Here is a 20,135-nt window from a genome sequence, read left to right as displayed (position 1 = left end):
TTTTCTTACCTGCTAGAAGTAATATAAGGCACACAGCAAAAAAATCGGGATATTCTGCAAGACCAGTGTAATTCATTCTGAAGTATGTCCTCAAAAACTGACCAATCTGTTTGCTAAGAAGTTCATCAAAGGTGCCACTCCAGGCTCTTGCAACACTTGATGTACCTTCCCAAAACAGAACAGAGAATACGAAGTCACTGGGGCAAATTAACGTAGCATCATTTGCTACTCTATTATAGGATAAACATGAGTTCATAAAAGATTGAAAATTTTAATCACATATGTAGTATCTGGATATTTATAATCATACAGTAGTCATCAAACGTTCAAATCCATAACTACGGAATCAGGTAACTTTATTTGCAATAAAGAATTATAACTTAACAAGTTTGCAAGCCCACTAAAAGGCATAATCAGAGATGAAGCAAAAATCACAGAATTTTGTGGCCGGGTGCCATGGCTCACACCTGCAATCCCAGCACTTTGGGAGGCTGAGGTGAGTGGATCACCTGAGGTCAGGAGTTCGAGACCAGCTTGGTCAACACGGTGAATCCCCGTCTTTACTAAAAATGCAAAAAATTAGCCAGGCATGGTGGCAGGTGCCTGTAATCCCAGCTACTCAGGAGGCTGAAGCAGGAGAATCGCTTGAAGCCAGGAGGCAGAGGTTGCAGTGAGCTGAGATCACGCCACTACACTTCAGCCTGGGCGACAGAGTGAGACTCTCTTAAAAAACCCCCACAGAATTTTGTAATTAGAAGGAGACATTTTCGAGATGACAAAAATAAAACACACAGACATCAAGTGAGGTACCCAACAAACACCTACAACTGAACCTAAGGGCTGTGACTCAGGGCTGCGATTTCTTCCATTCCACACAAGTTAGACTTCTTTTTTGAAACATACCTATCACATACGATAAAATGAGATTCCAGCCAGTGATGAAGGCCCATAGCTCTCCGACAGTCACGTAGGTGTACAAATACGCAGACCCCGTCTTGGGGACACGGGCCCCAAATTCGGCATAGCAGAGGCCAGCCATCACTGAAGCCAGAGCAGCAATGAGGAAGGACACCACGATGCTGGGACCCGAGTCTGCCTTGGCCACCTCCCCAGCGAGGACGTAAACCCCGGCACCAAGGGTGCTTCCAACACCCAGGGCGATGAGGTCCATGGTGGATAAGCAGCGGCATAATTTGGTGTCTTCTAGATTGTCCAGGGTCACGATTTTTCTCCGGATCAGACATCGGGCAAAGGTCAGCGCGGCTCTGCAGGGAATCATGCTGACGTCTGACGAAGGCGACCTGAGCAGAAGGGAGGAGGTTAGAAGCTGATCTGGAATCATCATCCTTCCCTTTGGTAACCTAGCTTCCAGGCACAATTAGAGCTGTGTGTGTGTGTTTGTGTGTGTGTGTATGTGTGTTTCACTTGTTAGAAGAGATGCAGTGACCCAGAGCAGTCAGAAGGAAGGTTTAATAACCAGAGCCTCGAATTTCCTGTAGTTCAATTTCCTGTAGCATACACATCCCTTTATAAGAGACTGCAATAAATGGCTTATGTGGCAAGCAAAGGAATATAGCAGCCTTGGGTGATTAAAAAGATTTGCCATTCTTGTTCGCATATTATAATTCTGTGTTTTTGTTTTTGTTTGGAGACAGGATCTCACTCTGTCGCCCAGGCTGGAGGGCAGTGGCACAATCTTGGCTCACTGCAGCCTCAACCTCCTGGGCTCAAAACAATCCTCCCACCTCAGCCTCCAGAGCAGCTCAGCCTCGGGGTTACAGGTGTGAGACACCATGTCCAAGCTAAAAATTTTCTAACGATATGTTGACAGAAATATATTTCAAGAGATGGCTAATTTCATTCTCACTACAAGGAAGGGAGTGAATTGCCTCATCTTTTAGGTTCTGTCTCTCTTTACTTCAACCATCCATTTAATTCAGGTTCTTTTTTTTTTTTTTTTGAGACAGGGTCTCACTCTGTCACCCAGGCTGCAGCACAGGGGCGGGATCATAGCTCAGTGAAGCCTCAACTTCCTGGGCTCAATCAATCCTCTCGCCTTAGTCTACTGAGTAGCTGGGACCACAGGCATGTGCCACCACGCTCGGGTAACTTCTTTATTTTTTGTAGAGACGGGGTCTCACTATGTTGCCCATGCTGGTCTTGAATTCATGGGCTCATGCAGTCCTACCTCCTTGGCCTCCCAAAGTGCTGGGATTACAGGCATGAACGACCATGCCTGGCCCAGATTTTTCAGGCCTTACTAAACACCAGGAATTGTGCTGGGAATATGTGTAGAATGATGTCTTACATAGATGGGGTCTCTAGCCTTACAGGACTTAGCTATCGTCTAAAAGCACGTAAAAACTTAATCATTACGTATTCTACAGCTTTATCAAGCATGTGTGAGCTTCTCTGTTTTCATTTTAAACAATGAATGTGAAGCAGATGTGAACTTTTTAGAATTTTTTAAAAATCACCTCTCAAAGCCTGCTGAAATCTAAAATGGCTATTCAACCACGCTTTAAGTATGAATTTGTACTAAAATACACATGCTTATTATATTTGAGATTTCTAAATAAATAATTCCAAAGTCCATGCCAAATATTATTCTATGTTCTTTTAAAAATGGAATGAATAAAGTAGACAAAAAGTCACACTCCCCATCTCCTGCAAGCCTAAACAATCTAACACTGAAAAAAATCAGATTATAAAACAAGGTATGAATATTAGTTAAGAAAAAATACATACGCATATATTACAGTAAAAAGGCTTAAAGCAAAACATATCAAAATATTAACAGTAATTATATTTAGATGGTAGGTTCTTACTTCTCTGTATTTCATATGTTATATTGCTAACACCTATTTCTAATTTGTCTCCAATGAATATGTACAACTTACATGCAAAAGAAATATTAAAAATGAAAGAGCTGTACGTGGGATTGTCTACCAAAACATAACTCAGCAGATGAGGAAATAACTGAGGAACATTATCTACACATCAATATAAATATAAATAGAGCTTCCAATAGTGAAAGCAGGTAAGTCAAAGAATATGAAGAAAAGCCTAAGGAGAAATAAAAAATAGAGGACACGTTCCTTGATGAGAAAAATAAACTTTCACACATCTTCAGTATCTTCTGTGCCAACCTGACTGAGTGCCAAAGAATGGCACTTCACAAATGCTTGTGGGAAAATCTGCAAAGACGTTGACATCTCCAGTTTTGCCCATATTCAGGTTTTCAAAGTCAAAACCTATCAATGCTTCCATAAATCAAATGTGTATCAATTTCTACCACTGGCTAACCCTTAAATAGCCCTTTCTCATATATCTAGAAGATAAGTGTTCTGCTTAAAAAGAATTGAGAAGCAAAAAGTGGAAGTTATATAAAGACCAACTGAGGGGGCCAGGAGGGGTGGGAAAGGTAGTTACTAAATGCTGAGCTTCCGTAATATTTAAGCATTTTTACACAGAGATGTACAAAGATCAAGGATTAGGAACCACTGCCAACTGAAAAGTGCTCAGAAACAAAGACCCACTGAAGTTCATTAATGATTTAAGATCACGTGAAAATGAGACATGTCATATACAACTCTGGGAACACAACTGATAAACATACCCATTCGTCATTTAACCAAATAAAACATGCCCATCGTGGAGTACTTAATTAACCTTGACTTTTATGAATAAAAGACATAAATTCTACGACTATTGCATATTTAAAGAGAAAGGATCTGGAAGGAAGCAAGGAAAACAAAGGAAAGATTCTGGCGCTAATAGGATTGTGGGTAAACTTATATTAAATCCTTTTTTCCTGGTACTGTGATTATGATGTTATTTGTGAAATTTCTAAAGAAAAAACAGCATAAAATAAAAGAATAAGCAAGTCGACCAATAAACAAACCTCCTTTGAAAACGTTAAAACAGTAAAAGCTTTTATTATTAAGTTACCCAAAATGAATAAATTAGTGATGGTCATCTCTTCAACACGAAATTGAATTTAATTCACTCCAGATTACACAGGAAGCAGGACTGCTTATAGAAATGCACAGCTTTAATCACATAAGATATGATTTCTACTGCTTCTTTCCTATTTTTTTTCTTTTTTGGAGGAGTTGGGGGGAGGTCTGTGTAGGCAAATTACTTCTTTCCCATTAAAGATGAAAAGTATTTTATGTGTAGTCAGGTTCTCCATTTTGCTCTGGGGAAAAAAGACAAAGATCCCATTTGTCAAGCATTCATTTGCTTTTGAGTAATTAGAAAAGCATACGTCAGAAACTTCTCAGAACTGGCAGGTTACTCAATGTCCTTTGCAAACAATCTCAACTACGCACAGCCTGGTAAAATACGGATTGCAAAAGCCACAATGCAGAACTAATTTTGTAGAACTATAATGAGATGGGAGAAAAGTAAGGAAAAAACATATTGGGTCAATTTAATGAGTCATTTTTAAACAAACATTTATTGAGTCCTAGCAGGTGTATCATGCAGTGCTTAGCAGATGAAGAAAGTGAATCTCGTACGTTTGTAAAATATGCTTTTGTCGAGACACACTGATATATGAAAGTAGTGTGGCAACAAGAGAATGAGAAAAAAATTTGTGTCTAATATTAGTGATATAATTTGATATGTACATATTTTTGAAGTTTTTATAACTTTTTTTAACATTTTTAAAAAGATAAGCTCCCTATATGAAATGGTTATGACCATCTTACTCTCATTTTTACAGGGGACTTACTGCCCAAGAAAAACATCCCTCCTACTTATACAACAAATACGAATGCAGAGATAAAATGCAGGGGTTTTGAAGGTGATTCCATTAATCTGGAGGGCACAGACTTTGTTTTTCCAGGCAGATGATCTGCACCATTGTAACCATTGTCAGTTATTGCTGCTGTGACCAAGGGCTCATATTTAATATGAAACCTACACGCATGTAGTATAAGAACAACGATGCAGATTTTGGGAAGAGGCCCATATAAAATTCACACTCGTGTCCTTGGCCTTAGAATATAAGGCTCTAATCAATATCCCTATGAGGTCACAAGTGATTCTGGCAATACCAGAAATAGATATCTTTCTTCAATAAGCAATTATTTTATTAATTGCTGAGACAGTGGCGTCTCTTGAGGAAGATAAATATGTGCATATTAGCTTAGATCTGAAAATAGAATTAGCGAAGGGAGGGCTGGAAGGAACTAGCAACATGCTGTGCTGCAGAAAAGTCTCTGAATGATTTTCATGAGCCTAATGATGCATGTGGATCTTTCTTAGCCCCCACCCCCATTCTGCCCCAAACTTAAGTATAACCGTTTCTACACACCTTATTCCTTGATAAGGCCCTATTAATTCTTGCCAAAAAGCTAAATTCCTTCCTCAGCAACTTGGAATTACCTCCTTCTAAAACTTCTTCAGCCCAGGCCATGAACTTGACAGTACAGAATTTTAGGTCTAGTAAATCCCTAACCCTGATGACATTAATGGAGCAAACATCCTTTCAATGATCCCAGGAAATCTTTCCAAATCTGCTAATCATAGTCACAAGTTGATCCTGGATTTTCACTTTAGTTCAAAAGTTTGATGTTGCATTGAGTCACTTAGAAATGAATCTTTCCCTTCCTCCCCTAAGTAAAGGTTGACATTTCAAACTTAATCTTCTATATCAGTATCCCAGGCCCTGACAATAAATCTTACAGGAGAAACTAGCTGTCGCACACCGGGCGGGGGGGCAGGTGTTCCAATAAACCCTCAACAAATTAGTTTGTCCGAATTATAACCAATTTTTTCTATCTTCATTCCAGTTGCTAGTTTTGTGGTGAGACATCTGCTCTTTCTGTTTTGGGACTGATGGAAAAAAAAGTAATTAAATCATATAGATAAGTGAGGATCTTTACCGTATTGTTTTTGCCCTAGATCTTTTTTATTTTGCAATGTCCAAACCCAACGTTTCTACAGCGTTAAAGTTCCAAGATAAATTTTCAAATTATAATGTGGGTTAAATAATTTAGTAAAGAGGAAAAAGATATAGCCATAATACCATGGATTTATTGACTTTTATTCTTTTTGCTAAGTTTTGAGAGATTAATTTCTTTAAAAATTCATCAAAAGCATAATGTAGGATAAAAGACTACCACAAGTGGTAACTGCTCAGCCTTGATTAGCAAAAACAGAAACCACAAACCTTTGCATTCAACACTTAAGCCTGAATTTTTCTGGAAAAACAAAGAACACTCTTTCATATTCACTTCACTTTTATTGGGTGCAAAACTTATCTTTTCTCCAAATCAAGTTTTCTGAACAATTTCTTCCTCCAGAATTTTCTCCAGAGAAGTGCATGCAAGTGTAGACACAGGTCAAAACAAAAAACACAACTGAGGCCACTACAAAGTTACAACCAGTGTAGTAATAACATTGACATTTTCTTCCCTTTTATACCAAATCAGTACTGCCAGGAAGTTAGAGGAAAAACATATTATTTCAAATTTTCTGATACAGAATCTAGACACAGGCAAGCATTCTTCCTAAAGACATTCAACAAATAAAGGGCTGGGAAGTCTGTAAAGACAGCTGGTGCTTCCAAACATGTGACTCCATTTCACTTTAGTAAAAGCAACATTACAGTGGGAATAGGCGTACCTAGTTAGCTCAAAGAGATGCAGAAAAAAAAATTAAATGAAGCATCCAACTTTTGTGTTTAGGCTTGGGGAACAGAAGCAGCAAAAATTGAAATGAAGAAAGCAAAGCCCTCGGCACCTTGGTAACCGGAGTCCCTGCCCAGTCAGCACACTGCATTCCCGACCAGAGCTTGGTGGCAGGCTTGGACACTAGGCAGATGCCCACACCCATAGGTCTCCAGCAATCTTTGGCTAGTATGTCACTCTGACTGCCAGTGGGTACAAGCTGTTCCCTCTCCCCAAGCTGCTAGGACCTGTCACCTTATATGTGCCATTGCAAACATGAGGAATGGCCCTTTCCAGAATTTTTTACCTTACCTGGGATCCCGCCACTGCCTCCTGCCCTCCCCACAGCACTGTCTCCATACCCCCAAGTCATGGATCACTGGACCAGAGAGACACCTGACTCAGGGTTAAATAGTCAAAGGCTGGGAATGCTCAATTAGATGTTCTTGAAGCTCTAAAGAACAAAATGATTAGGTCGGTCAAATGGTCCAGTGCAGGCTGACGTCACACACACTGGGGACCGGCTTGACAAGGTGCAGAAACCCACAGGCTGGCAGTAGAAGCCACACAGGGTGGGCTGGGCACGGTGGCTCATGCCTGTAATCCCAGCACTTTGGGAGGCTTCAGGAGCACTTGAGGTCAGGAGTTTTGAGACCAGCCTTACCAACATGGTGAAACCCCATCTCTACTAAAAATACAAAAATTAGCCAGGCATGGTGTTGTGTGCCTGTAATCTCAGCTACTCGGGAGGCTGAGGCAGGAGAATTGCTTGAACCCGGGAGGCAGAGGTTGCAGTGAGCCGAGATCGTGCCACTGCACTCCCGCCTGGGTGACAGAGCGAGACTCCATCTGAAAATAAATAAATAAATAAAAGAAGCCATACCATGGTCATTCAGAGGAGGACAGAGTTGTGAAAGGCAGCTGCCCCAGCAGGGAGGCAGGGCAAGAGGAGCCTGGGGAGCTTTTCTGTACCCCCAGGCCTTGCTGCTCTTCTAATGCTGGGTGTGCAAGATTCCCCGACATGGTTTGGACATACCTCCTGTGCACTTCAGCTATTTAGAGTGGTCTCTGTTCCTTGAAACCAGAAGCTACTGGCAAAGGTCAAGATGGTACTGAGCGGGCCTGCTTCACCCCACTCTACTCCCACTGTCAACTCTTCCAATCTGCTACCTTCAGCCATTTCTGCTACATTTCCTGGGAATTCCTCCTCTTTCCAAAAGGAGGTTTCCATGATAGAATAACTCTAATTTGTTCACTTTCCAATACGGTACTTAAAGGGTTTAGCCTGCATTAATTCTGCCCTTTACCCACAGACGTATATACTCTCTCCTTGAAAAAAATAGCTTGACATAAGGTAGAATTGTTTGTTTGTTTGTTTGTTCTGTGGCAGGCTGGAGTGCAGTGGTGCAATCTTGGCTCACTGCAACCTCTGCCTCCCGGGTTCAAGTGATCCTCCTGCCTCAGCCTCCCAAGTAGTTACAGGCACCTGCCACCACATCCAGCTGTTTTTTTTGTATTTTTGGTAGACAGGTTTTCCCCATGTTGGCCAGGCTGGTCTCGAACTCCTAACCTCAGGTGATCCTCCTTCCTTGGCCTCCCAAAGTGCTGGGGTTACAGGCATGAGCCACTGCACCCAGCCAGAAAATCTTTTCTTTTTAGACATACATACAACCAATCTGGATTATCAGTAACATCATTTCTCCCAATGCCCACTACTGGAATGAGGAGCATGTAAGAGCTAGTCAAGGCCCCAGGAATACCAAGGGCTCTACAGTACTTACTAAAAACATTTAAAACTTTTTTTTTTTTTTTTTTTTTTTTGCCAATGAATCACGGAAGTAAGGCAGCAGCAGAGCAGTAATTCACCTAATGGAGGAAAGGATATAGAGGGAAGCACTGGGAATATTTTACCATACTGGAGAAGGTTTTTTAAGATTCCTGAATCAGGGAAGTCCCTACAACACTTAAGACTTGAATGTTAGTGGGTTACCTTTTGTTAAAAAATGTAAAAAAAAATTTTGTTTTGAGATGGAGTGTCCCTCTTTCACCCAGGCTGGAGTGCAGTGGCATGATCTCAGCTCACTGCCACCTCCGCCTCCCGAGTTCAAGCAATTCTCCTGCCTCAGCTTCCCAAGTATCTGTGACTACAGGCGCCTGCCACCATACTCAGCTAATTTTTGTATTTTTAGTAGAGACAGGGTTTCACCATGTTGGCCAGGCTGGTTTCAAACTCCCTACCTCAAGTGATCCACCTGTCTTGGCCTCCCAAAGTGCTGGGATTACAGGCGTGAGCCACTACGCCCAGCCAAAAATGTAAATTTCTTATAAATACTTCCACTACTTTATTCATTCCCCCAAATACTTGAGGCACCCTATCAGGCCCTGAAACAACCATAAATAGGCTGCCCCAATGCTTCCTTAGTGCCACCTGCAGTTGCAGAGACAGACAGATGACAGCCATTGCAATATGAGACAGCTATGCTTGTGCATAGGGGAAGCAGGGCACTGCAAGGGCTCCTAACTCTGACTGTGATGGGGATACAGGTAGTTAGAGAGGCCTTCCTGGAGACAGCTATGTTTGGATGAGTTAAATTTAGCCATCTGAAAGCTCAGTGAGAAGGAGGGCGGGATGGGGCGGTGGGGACACAAGTGTTCTAAGCAGAGAGTGTTCACAGCAAGAGTAAAGAAGCAGAGGGTAGTTCAATCCACATAGAGCTTAGGGAAGGGGAAGCCAGAGGTAAGCAGAGCTAAGCAGAAGGGTCCCTAGGCCGTGCAAGGAGCTTGAACTTGACCCTGCGGGCAGTAGGAAATCACGGAGAACTTTAAGCCAGACGTAGAATTTGAGAAACATCATTCTGACTGTACTATAAATAAGGGATGAGAAAGATCAAGACTGGAGATAAGGAAAAAGGTAAACAGGCTACTCGAATAATCTAGGCACAAGGGACTCTGAGCAGCTCTAGGGGAAGGGCAGTGGGGTGAAGAGATGTGGGTGGACAACAGAGCTTAGCTTCTCCACCTTGAGAGTCAAGGAAGAGGACGAGTGGGAAGGGACACATGGATTTGTAAGCTGGGCGGTAGACTACTGAACTCCTATTCACTCCAAAGTTAAAACGTTAACTTTACATGTCATATAGTTTACAGATAACAATAACAGAGAATCAACAAATTATGTCAGATTGACTTCAGTATAACTTTGTGCAAGGAGGGTTCTGTTTTGTCTTTGTTTTTTTTTTTTCCATTTGAAACTTGCACGCGTGTTCTAAAACTGAAAAAGCAAACACATAGAGACTTTAAATACATGCCTCTAGAATACAGCTAAAATTTCCACATTGAGCTCCTTGAATTATCAGAATTCCAAACAGATTTTTTCTGTTTGGAATGATATTTTCATGGAACAAAGTATTTTAAATGAGTGGGTTTTCTAGCTTACTGAAGATTAGATCTCTAAGTCTTTGACACTGTCCATCAAATCTTGCCACAATTCAGTAATCCTCCTCTAAATGTTGTTGGATTTCAGGGTGGTTATCCACTGTGATGACAGGTGTCCGACCTACTCATCCTTACAAAAGGGTAATCACTTCTCAGATAAACTGTTTAAAAAGATGAGCATAACTGTTGTTTAAAAAGCAAACCACTCAATACTACCTTAATTCCACTTTGAATCCACTGTCCACATAAATTAGAGCTAACTCAAGGATGCCAAGGAAATCCCAAAGACCTGGATAGAACCATGTTCCCGCTGCCCTTTTTAAATAGCCTGTGCCCGTCAATAATAGACTGGATAAAGAAAATGTGGTATATACACACTATGGAATACTATGCAGCCATCAAAAGGAACAAGATCATGTCCTTTGCAGGGACATGGATGAAGCTGGAAGCCATTATCCTCAGCAAACTAATGCAGGAACAGAAAACCAAAGACATGTTTTCACTTTAAGTGGGAGCTGAGCAATGAGAACACATGGACATAGGGAGGGGAACAACACACACTGGGGACAGTCAGGGGGTGGGGTGAGGGGAGGGAGAGCATCAGGATAAATAGCTAATGCATGTGGGGCTTAATACCTAGGTGATGGGTTGATAGGTGCAGCAAACCACCATGGCACACGTTTACCTATGTAACAAACCTGCACGTCCTGCACATGTACTCTGGAACTTAAATTAAATAAATAGCCTGTGCTTGGGAAGCGAGCTTCACTTTTCTCTGGAGTAGTAACTGACTTTCAGATTAAAGATGCCAGAAGTATGTGCATGGACCAGGAGAGTAATGGAGTATAAGAAAGCTTTTTGTCTAAAAGCAAAAAGCTGAGAAATACTTTAGAACGCTCTGGTTTCCTCTAATTATTCTCTTTCCAAACAGAGCCAAAGTGTATCCCTTTCAAATCACCACCCTGCACCCACCCTGTAAAAGTTACCTAATTTAATTAATTGTTAGAATTCAACCACTTTTGTCTCAGTGCTAGACAAAATTCTTTCCTTCAACTGTGGCAGAAATGGAATTTAACCAGAATTCACATTCATTTTCAGTTCAAGTTCAAGAAATTTAGAGGGATACTGACTTGGGATTTATGGTTTTGCTGAAAAGTCATTTATTGAAACAAAATGGTCACTTTTGAAACTATATTTTGAATTTTGAAAAACATATTCTGATTTGGTTCTTCTTAAAACACAGCAACAATGTATGAGCATAGATTTTTATCATTAGCTTCTTGATAGACTGTTGAAATGCTGCTATTGGCTCAGAGAAGTTTGCAAGTTCATACTGGCTTCAAATAAATCTGAATAAAATACTCCTATTGTGTGCTCAGAGAAAGCAATTAAAAGGGTGCTGGTTCTTCATGATTCAGAGCCTCTAAAATTTCTATCTAGAACATGCAAACCAAGAACAATTAAAAAAATTAAAACAACTGGAAATAACGTGGTCCTTAAAACTGAAGACTGATGTGCTTGTCACATTTCTATTCTACTTATTAATATGCCATAAATGTAAACAATTTCTCCAATTAAGTTTTCTCCAGACTTTAATTTTTATATTACTGCATAGACTGAATTCAACTTATTAGCTGTTCAATAAACTGTCAGTTTCTCTAAAAGATCAAGCCTTAGACATTTCAAAAAAAGAAAAAAGAAATCTAAATGCAATTTCCAAACAAAATTCCAGGAGGCAAGGGGATACAGGTACAAAAAGACAAGTAAACTGGCCATTACCGTAAAGCTAGATGTCTGTGGGTAAGGGAAGTCCAGGGTACTACTGGGACACACAGGAGGGGACTCCATGCTCACACTGGGATTGGGGTCAGGAGGCAGCAGGGAAGCTTTCCTGGGGAAAGCTATGACTAATCTGATTCTTCAGCCATTATTCCACTCTAAAATTGCTGCGGTTTTCTTTTTGAGACGGAGTCTCGCCCTGTTGCCCAGGCTAGAGTGCAGCGGCGTGATCTCAGCTCACTCCAACCTCCACCTCCCAGGTTCAAGTGATTCTCCTGCCTCAGCCTCCCAAGTAGCTGGGATTACAGGCACCCACAACCACATCTGGCTAATTTTTGTAGTTTTTTTTAGTAGAGATGGGGTTTCACCATGTTGGCCAGGCTGGTCTCGAACTCCTGACCTCAGGTGATCCGCCTACCTCAGCCTCCCAAACTGCTAGGATTATAGGCGTGAGCCATCGCTCCCGGCTACATTTTTTTTTAATAACTAAGAAATATCCATAATCTTTAAGACTCATTTTGAAATTTTGACAATTTATTTAATCAGTCACTTCTTAAAATCAATTCGAAGTCCAAATTTTCCTCTTTGTTACTTTATTTGAAACAATTCCTTCCTTGGAAAAAGATCTTGAATTTTCACATAAATATTAAACAGCAACTATAGTTATTTCCCTGATAAATAGAAAAAAAACCCTTAAAATAATCATATTAGTCTATAAAGTCTTAATCAGAAATTCCTAAAAACACGTATTTTGATTTTTAATTCTGAATAGTAACAGCTTAAGTTACTATAAAATTTAAAATTCAAACCATCTCATAAATTAAAAACTATTTTGGAATCACTGATGAATAGGAATTTTAAAATATTTAAATAAAGTGTGAAAAGTAGGTTTTACAAAGAATATAATTCATAAAAATAAAAAGCATTAGACACCCTGCAATCTAAGCAAAAATTTTAAAAATATATCCATATACACATATATCATACTACTCATGGAGTTTCTCAAATTTCTTTTTAACAACACTCATTTTTTAATCTTTTGTCACCCCAAAACAAAACTTAAACTATAAATTATTTTTCTGTCCTCTAAAACCTTTATAGTGGCTTTGTATTACATACAATATACGGCCATTGTACAGCTGCAGTATTTTCAAATAAGAAGACTGTAAGAAGAGAGAGAAACTCCCTTCCTCCCCGCTCTTGCTGCTTCCTTATAAAGAGGAGTTTCATCTGACCTTCAGGTCTTTCAGCACTAAGATGCAGACAGAGAGAGAGATATCCTATCTTAGGCTCTGAATTACACCATTTCCAGGAAACCAGCCCTGTTATTTCCCAGCCCTGACTTTCAATGATGCCCAGAAAAGGAAGCAATTATTTGAAACCACACTGTATGGAGATTTGTAAATGAATTAGGCTTCCTTCATTTTAAATATGCTTAGAAATATTTAGAAATATCAGCATACTTTAAAATAACAATTAATTCTTATTAAATTTAAATATTATATAAAGAATGAGATTTCAGTTTTAAGGCTTTGCATCTATTTACTGGCTAGATGCAGTAGCTCACGCCTATCATACCAGCACTTTGGGAGGCCAAGGCGGGAGGATCACTTGAGGTCAGGAGTTCAAGACCAGCCCGACCAACACGGCGAAACCCGTCTCTACTAAAAGTCCAAAAATTAGCCGGGCATGGTGGCACATCCCTGTAGTCCCAGCTATTCAAGAGGCTGAGGCAGGAGAAACGCTTGAACCTAGGAGGCAGAGGTTGCAGTGAGTTGAGACTGTGCCACCGCATGCTAGGCTGGGTGTCAGAGAGAGACCCTGTCTCAAAAAAAAAAAAAAAAATCTATTTACTCACACTTGTATCTAATCTGCCTTCTGCCAACTAACTTCAGCAACTTTCCTGGGTTTCCAAACCATCCCTCTGTGACCTGGCCCCAGCCTGGCTTTCTAGCCCTGCATGTTGCTATTCTCCAACGAGTACTGTAGCCCAGTTTGTCCTCCTACTACCCTTAGCACATAAGTCTTCTGGCTCACATAAAGGTGAAAAGGTTTTGACTGAACTGCCACATCCAGCTGCCCCCACCTTGCCCCCTTGCCCTCTCCCTCTGTCCCGGCTCCCAGGCCATCCGAGCTACTGCAGGGACACAGCAAGAAGGTTCTTTCTTATCCTGTCAGCTCCTGAGCTTTCCTTCTGACTCAAAGAAGCAGCGGCGGACCGGGGATGGGGGGCGGGGGGGAACGTAGAAAATTAAAGCTAAGAAACCAGGCTTATTTATATAGCATGGGGTAGGAGGCAGGGAAAAGCTAGCAGCCTGTAAAATGAGAACCTCCCGCTCATTCACCTGCCAGGAAAAGCCGGCAAGAGAGATAAGGGGATGTGGAGAAGTGCTGGTGTTGAATGCAAATGGGGTCTCCTTCAAGAGGTATTAGGTTGGTGCAAAAGTAATCGTAGTTCTTGCTACTGCTTTTAATGGCAAAACAGCAATTACTTCTGCACCCACCAACCTAACACAAGGGAAGGTTGAAATTCCTTTTCAAGGGACTTTTGGCAGCTTCTTTGAAAATGTCTCTCTGGGCCAGGCACGGTGACTCACACCTGTAATCCCAGCACGTTGGTAGGCCAAGGTGGGCGGATCACTTGAGGCCAGGAGTTCGAGACCAGCCTGGCTAACATGGCGTGAAACCCCCTCGTTACTAAAAATACAAAAATTAGCTGGGCTTGGTGGTGGGCGCATATAATCCCAGCCGATTGAGAGGCTGAGGCAGAAGAATCTCTTGAACCCAGGAGGTAGAGGTTGCAGTGGGCCAAGATCACATCAATGGGTGACAGAGCAAGACTGCATCTCTCAAAAAAATAAATAAATAAATAAATAAAAACAAAGAAAATGTCCCTCTGTAGAGACCGAGTACCATGGCACTTGAGTAGGATTGACACTTGCTTATACAATGTGTCCTCTTGCTCCCCCCATCCCCAATGAAGGGAAAACTGCTATTTATACACCATCACTTCTAAATAGGATTTATTTCGCTGGCCATAAATGACTGGCAATTGAGCCCTAGAAATGAGCTTGATAGAACAAGTCAACTAAGGGCAGCAGAGAGAACATTAAGAAAACGGAAGAGATGGTTGTACGTACACAAGACATGCGGTTAAGGACAATTACTGTGATTGCGGCAGAGTGTAAGGAAAACCAGTGTTACTGAACAGAGTGCAGCAGAAGTGTCTAAATAACTCTGCAAAGGTTTTTAAATGAATTTCAATTATTTAACAATCCCCCAGTGACACTTAATGTTAAAGCCTTTATAATGCCCTTTTTTATTATAAAGTACATGTAAATACATTTTAGAAATCTTAACATCACATTTGAAACTCTAGTGGATGATTTTTGTGGGGACCCTAGAGGAAACCGGTCCCCTCTCATCTTTCCTTCAGAATTCCTTTCATCCCTGACAGGCGGCCATGTTGTATGGGCCCGGAGAGCCCCGAGTTTCAAGGACATCCTGTCTTCTCCTTATGCAGCTCTCAATGCTTTTATTTCATGGAGCTCTCCTCCTATAACTCTTACCCATTAGTCTAACTCTGCCCTAAGAACAAACAAAGAAAAGTCTTCTCCTTCAACTAATTCCAAATAGCTACCTTCCCAAGATTTCTCTCCCCTCATATAAATATATTAATTCAAAGTGTAACGACCAGGCCGGGGGCAGTGGCTCAGACCTGTAATCCAAGCACTTTGGGAGGCGGAGGCAGGTGGAGTTAACTTCCTCAGAACTCTAAGCCTTTGACTGCCCCAGGAGTTCGAGACCAGCCTGAAGGAAAGAGCAAAACCCCGCTTCTATAAAAATTAGCCAGACATGGTGATGCGCACCTGTAGTGCCAGCTCCCTGTGGGGAGGCTCAAGTGGGAGGATCCCTTGAGTCCAGGAGGTAGAGGCTGCAGTGAGCCATAACCACGCCACTGTACTCCGGCCTGGGCAACAGAGTGAGACTCTGTCTCTAAAAAAACAAATAAACAAAAAAAGCGTAATGACCACACTGAAAAACAGTTATTAGCTTAAAATATCACCCTCTCAAGAAAACAAAGCGTTCCAGATGTAGGGAAGCAAATATAAAGCCTAATTAGCTTATGACAGTCCTCCATTTTGTCTACTTCTATTAATTCTTTTTGCTTTGTTCTTAAAAAGCACCTCGACAGTGTACGGAGCTCTGCTGGGTCTGCTCCTCCCTGTCTCCTCAGCTGTCTTCTGCTTCCTCCTCCTCCACTTGAGCTGCCCTGGGCTCCCTGAACTTCCTCAGAATATGAAGCCTCTGACTGCCCCAGGGTTTTCTGCACAGTTGTTTCTTCTTCCTGGAAAGTTACTCCTTCCCGTCTTCGCCTGGATGGCTCCCAATCACCCGACACTCCCTTGAGCTAAATTAGGTCACCCTGTTCTCACAGAACTCTGTATTTTTATGTCACATAAAAAAAATCCTAATTAGTCAACTACTTGGATGAAGACAGATTTTACTCCTTGTTATGTATTGAATTGTGTCCTCCATCCAGAAACATATGCTGAAGTCCTAAAACCTGGTACCTTATTTGGTGACCTTACTGGGAAACAGGGTCTTTGCAGGCGTTATCAAGTTAAGTCACTAATCCAGTAACACTGGTGTCCTTATAAGAAGAGGAAAATGCCATGTGAGACACACGAAGAATGCCATGTGATGACAGAGGCAGAAATTACAGTGATGCAGCTGTGAGCCAAGTAACGCCAAAGATCGACGGCCACAACCAGAAGCTAGAAGAGGCAAGGAATGACCCTCCCCTGCAGGTTTCAGAAGGAGCACAGATAGTCCAGCTGCCACCTTGATTTTGGACTTCAAGTTTCCAGAACTGTAAGACAATCTATTTCTTATTTTAAGCCACCAAGTTTGTGGTACCTTTGAACGACAACACTACGAAATTAATATATTCCTTTAGACTACATGTTTCTTGAAATCAAGGCCTATATTTATTCATTTGTCACATCCCCAGTGTTTTCCCAGTGACTGAAACATGGATAGGAGTAAATATTTGTCCAATGAATGAATGAGGGAGTGAATGATTTATATTTGGTTTGTAGTCAACTAAAACCCTCATGTCTTTTTTCTCAAATATTTCTATACAGTGTGGTCTTCTTGGTTCCATTTTGCTTCACTGATTATTTTAACACCTAAATTCAGCATTTTAAGTTTCATATTATTTGAGGTCATGTTATAACACAAGTCTGTCAATCATGCATTAAGTACCCTACCTACCCGTGTATCACTGCAAATTTGAAAAGCAGGTCTTCTATGTTAATCCAAATGAATGATTTTAAAAACTTAAACCTGACAGAGCCAAGGGCAGAGTACCATGGCATGCCACCAAGATGTCCCTTCAGGTTGATACTGACCCATTGATCAACACTCTGGTATATCATGCAACCAACTAGAAATCCACATTTCTCTCGAACTTATCCCAAGGTTATCACAATATATTAAGTGCTTTGCTGAAATCCTAATACATTATGTTGAAACTTTCCAAATTCACCAGTGTAATAACCGTGGAGAAAGACGGCATGCAGTTCGTTAGGCGTAACGTGTTCTTAGTGAACTCATGATGCTTTCTGGAGATCAGCTACTTCTTTTCCAAGTAGATACCACACACTGCTAAAATTTTTCTGGTGGATGGTCTTCAGCTCCCTGATCCATGGTTTCCAGCATCTACATTGGCTTCCAGTTTGAAAATAAGGGTAACTGCCTCTTTCCTTTCTTCTTCTCTCTTCCTCATACTTCAGGGCACCTCCAAGATGATCTCTAGTCACTCCACACACACACACATCTAAAAATTCCTCCAACGTCATGAGATGTAATTCATCCAGACCTGAAACTGTGAACTAGTTTTAACAGTGAGGTTCTCTCTCACCAACTCGGGTTTCAGGTTCCCTTTCCGTCATTTGTCCTGTCCTCCTAGTCAGGTGGCCCTTCTTCTTGTAAAGACAAAAGCAAAATAGAGATTTAGGAGCTCTGCTTCTCTGTCATCTGCTGCCACCACACCAGGCTTCTCCTCTCTTGTTCGCCTTCCTATTTTACAAGCTTCCAATCAAACATTTCTTTGCCATTTTTCACAAACCCATACTTTTTACTTTATTCTTCCACCTTTTAAATCTGAATCCCTGAAATGATTTCCCATGGCAGCTACAATGAAACCTTCTGGTATCTGCCCCTCTTGTTCCTAACTCAGAGCATTTGTTATCAGATTAGGATTTTGATTGTATTTGTCTTTTCTTCTTGCCAAAAAGTATCACCTTTTAGGGTTATAGTCCATAGAATTATCTCCATATTTTCTCTGAGTATTTAGAAATCTGCTTTTTAAAAATCTAGGTTATAGAGATTGAGTCCACTAGCTAGTCATGAGGGAATGTTCTAAGGTATATGCAAATTACTTCCCTATCATCAAAAGACAAACATTCTATGAATACTACCAAAAAGTAAAGCTTGTGTAAATTTTTTGAACTTCCCAAACTCTCAGTACTCAGCCTCCCCATTTCATTTATCTTACATCAACAAAGACCAAGTTTGTTTAAGAATCTTTCGCAGGAAGGTTTCAACAAATCCTGCTTGCAGGAATGTGCTGGTTTGCAAGCAACAGAACAGTATTTCATCATCTACCTCTCTAGCACCATCCAGTTGCTTAATGTACCCTGAGTGCAAACTCATACACAGCCAATCACTGTCGAGGCACTTAGGATTCTACCATGATAATTTAAAAGTAACCAGTTCATTGTCAAATTAAAACCCTAGCAAACAAATCCTCCCAGATTATCCCCTGTGCCTCCCTCAGGACTCGCCACTCCTACTGTTCATACACCCAAACCCGTATCTATATAGTGTCTTTTTCTAGGACATCTTGCTGTGAATGCAAAGATAACTTGTTGAGAAATAAAAAGAAAATGGAACAAATACTAATAATTGCAACTACGATTTTTGGCCACTTTCTTGTTTCAGATTCTAGAGCTTGTTTGTTTCTTATTGCATATATTTAAGTTCTACATCGTGATGTTTTAATATACATACTGAAATGGTTACGACAGGCAAGCAAACTAGCATATCCATCTGATCACAGTTACCCCCTTTTTTAAAAATAAGACTTCTAAACACTCTATTTTCTTCAAGTAGAGAAATACCCATAATGAAGATAGGCCTTCTAATGAGGGAGAAGAAGAGCCCAGCATCTCTAAGACACCCGGAAAGAAACTAATGAGTTTCTTTCAGCTTAAGACGTCAAGGCAAACTAATCTGGTGCGCTGAAAGGATCCTTTTAATAGATAGGATGTGATGTAGAGAATGGTGGGAATACGTGGAAAAATGGTTCTGTGTTAGATTACAACTCTGTCTAGACGCAGAGAGAGAGTTGAGCTCTGAATCATCCTTGACCCTTGCCCCAATCAATAATTTTTGGTAATTTCTCCACTTCCAAAAGTTAAAGTACTATCACTATAAGCAGCAAGTGAGCACAGGGGAATTCATCAAATATGCTAAGAACTTGTTCCTGATTGCATACTGTGGGTCTGTATTTTAATCCCTGCTACGAACAAGCTAAAAAAAAAAAAACTCAGGATTAGATGCGGAAGACACAACTATGTACATAAATACATAAGTTCTTCAGCGGTGATTTCAGGTGCACCCATCACCCGAGCAGTGTACCCTGTACCCAGTGTGTCGTCTTTTATGCCTCACCACCCCCCACCCTTTCCCGATTCCCCAAAGTCCAATGTATCATTCTTATGCCTTTGTGTCCTCATAGCTTAGCTCCCACATATGACTGAGAACATACAATGTTTGGGTTTCCATTCCGGAGTTACTTCACTTAGAATGACAGTATCCAATTCCATCCAGGTTGCTGCAAATACCATTATTTCATTCCTGTTTATGGCTGAGTAGTATTCCACGGTGTGTGTGTGTGTGTGTGTGTGTGTGTGTGTGTATGTGTATACATATCTATATATGTGTATATCTCACATTTTCTTTCTACACTTGTTGATTGATGAGATTTTTGAGCTGATTCCACATTTTTGCAATTGCAAATTGTGCTACTATAAACATGCACATGCAAGTATCTTTTTCATATAATGACTTCTTTTTCCTTTGGTAGATACCTAGTAGTGGGACTGCTGGATCAAATGGTAGTTCTACTTTTAATTCTTTAAGGAATCTCCACACTGTTTTCCATAGTGGTTGTAC

At 40.9% G+C, this 20,135-nt stretch overlaps 1 protein-coding gene and 1 long non-coding RNA gene across 5 annotated transcripts in view; one reads left to right on the top strand and one right to left on the bottom strand.

The window, feature by feature from the left end:
* Positions 1-20,135, bottom strand: part of SLC7A2 (solute carrier family 7 member 2) — a 101,629-nt gene that overhangs the window by 25,826 nt on the left and 55,668 nt on the right. For all 4 annotated transcript variants that reach the window (XM_054561235.2, XM_063726524.1, XM_063726523.1 and 1 more), the window contains 2 exons: positions 904-1,301; positions 10-165 (listed from right to left, as the gene is read on the bottom strand). In XM_054561235.2, coding sequence (XP_054417210.2) covers positions 10-165; positions 904-1,279 — 532 coding nt within the window. In that variant the 5' untranslated portion in view covers positions 1,280-1,301. The remainder of the gene's footprint in view (positions 1-9; positions 166-903; positions 1,302-20,135) is intronic.
* LOC129060902 (uncharacterized) lies at positions 1,208-3,752 on the top strand. Its single transcript, XR_010141061.1, has 3 exons — positions 1,208-1,356; positions 2,910-3,040; positions 3,474-3,752. It is a non-coding gene; the product is annotated as an uncharacterized LOC129060902 (long non-coding RNA).

The sequence above is a fragment of the Pongo abelii genome, chromosome 7 (assembly GCF_028885655.2).
Source record: "Pongo abelii isolate AG06213 chromosome 7, NHGRI_mPonAbe1-v2.0_pri, whole genome shotgun sequence".
NCBI lineage: Eukaryota > Metazoa > Chordata > Mammalia > Primates > Hominidae > Pongo > Pongo abelii.
Note: the sequence above shows the minus strand (reverse complement) of the source record. Positions and strands in the feature narration are given on the sequence as shown.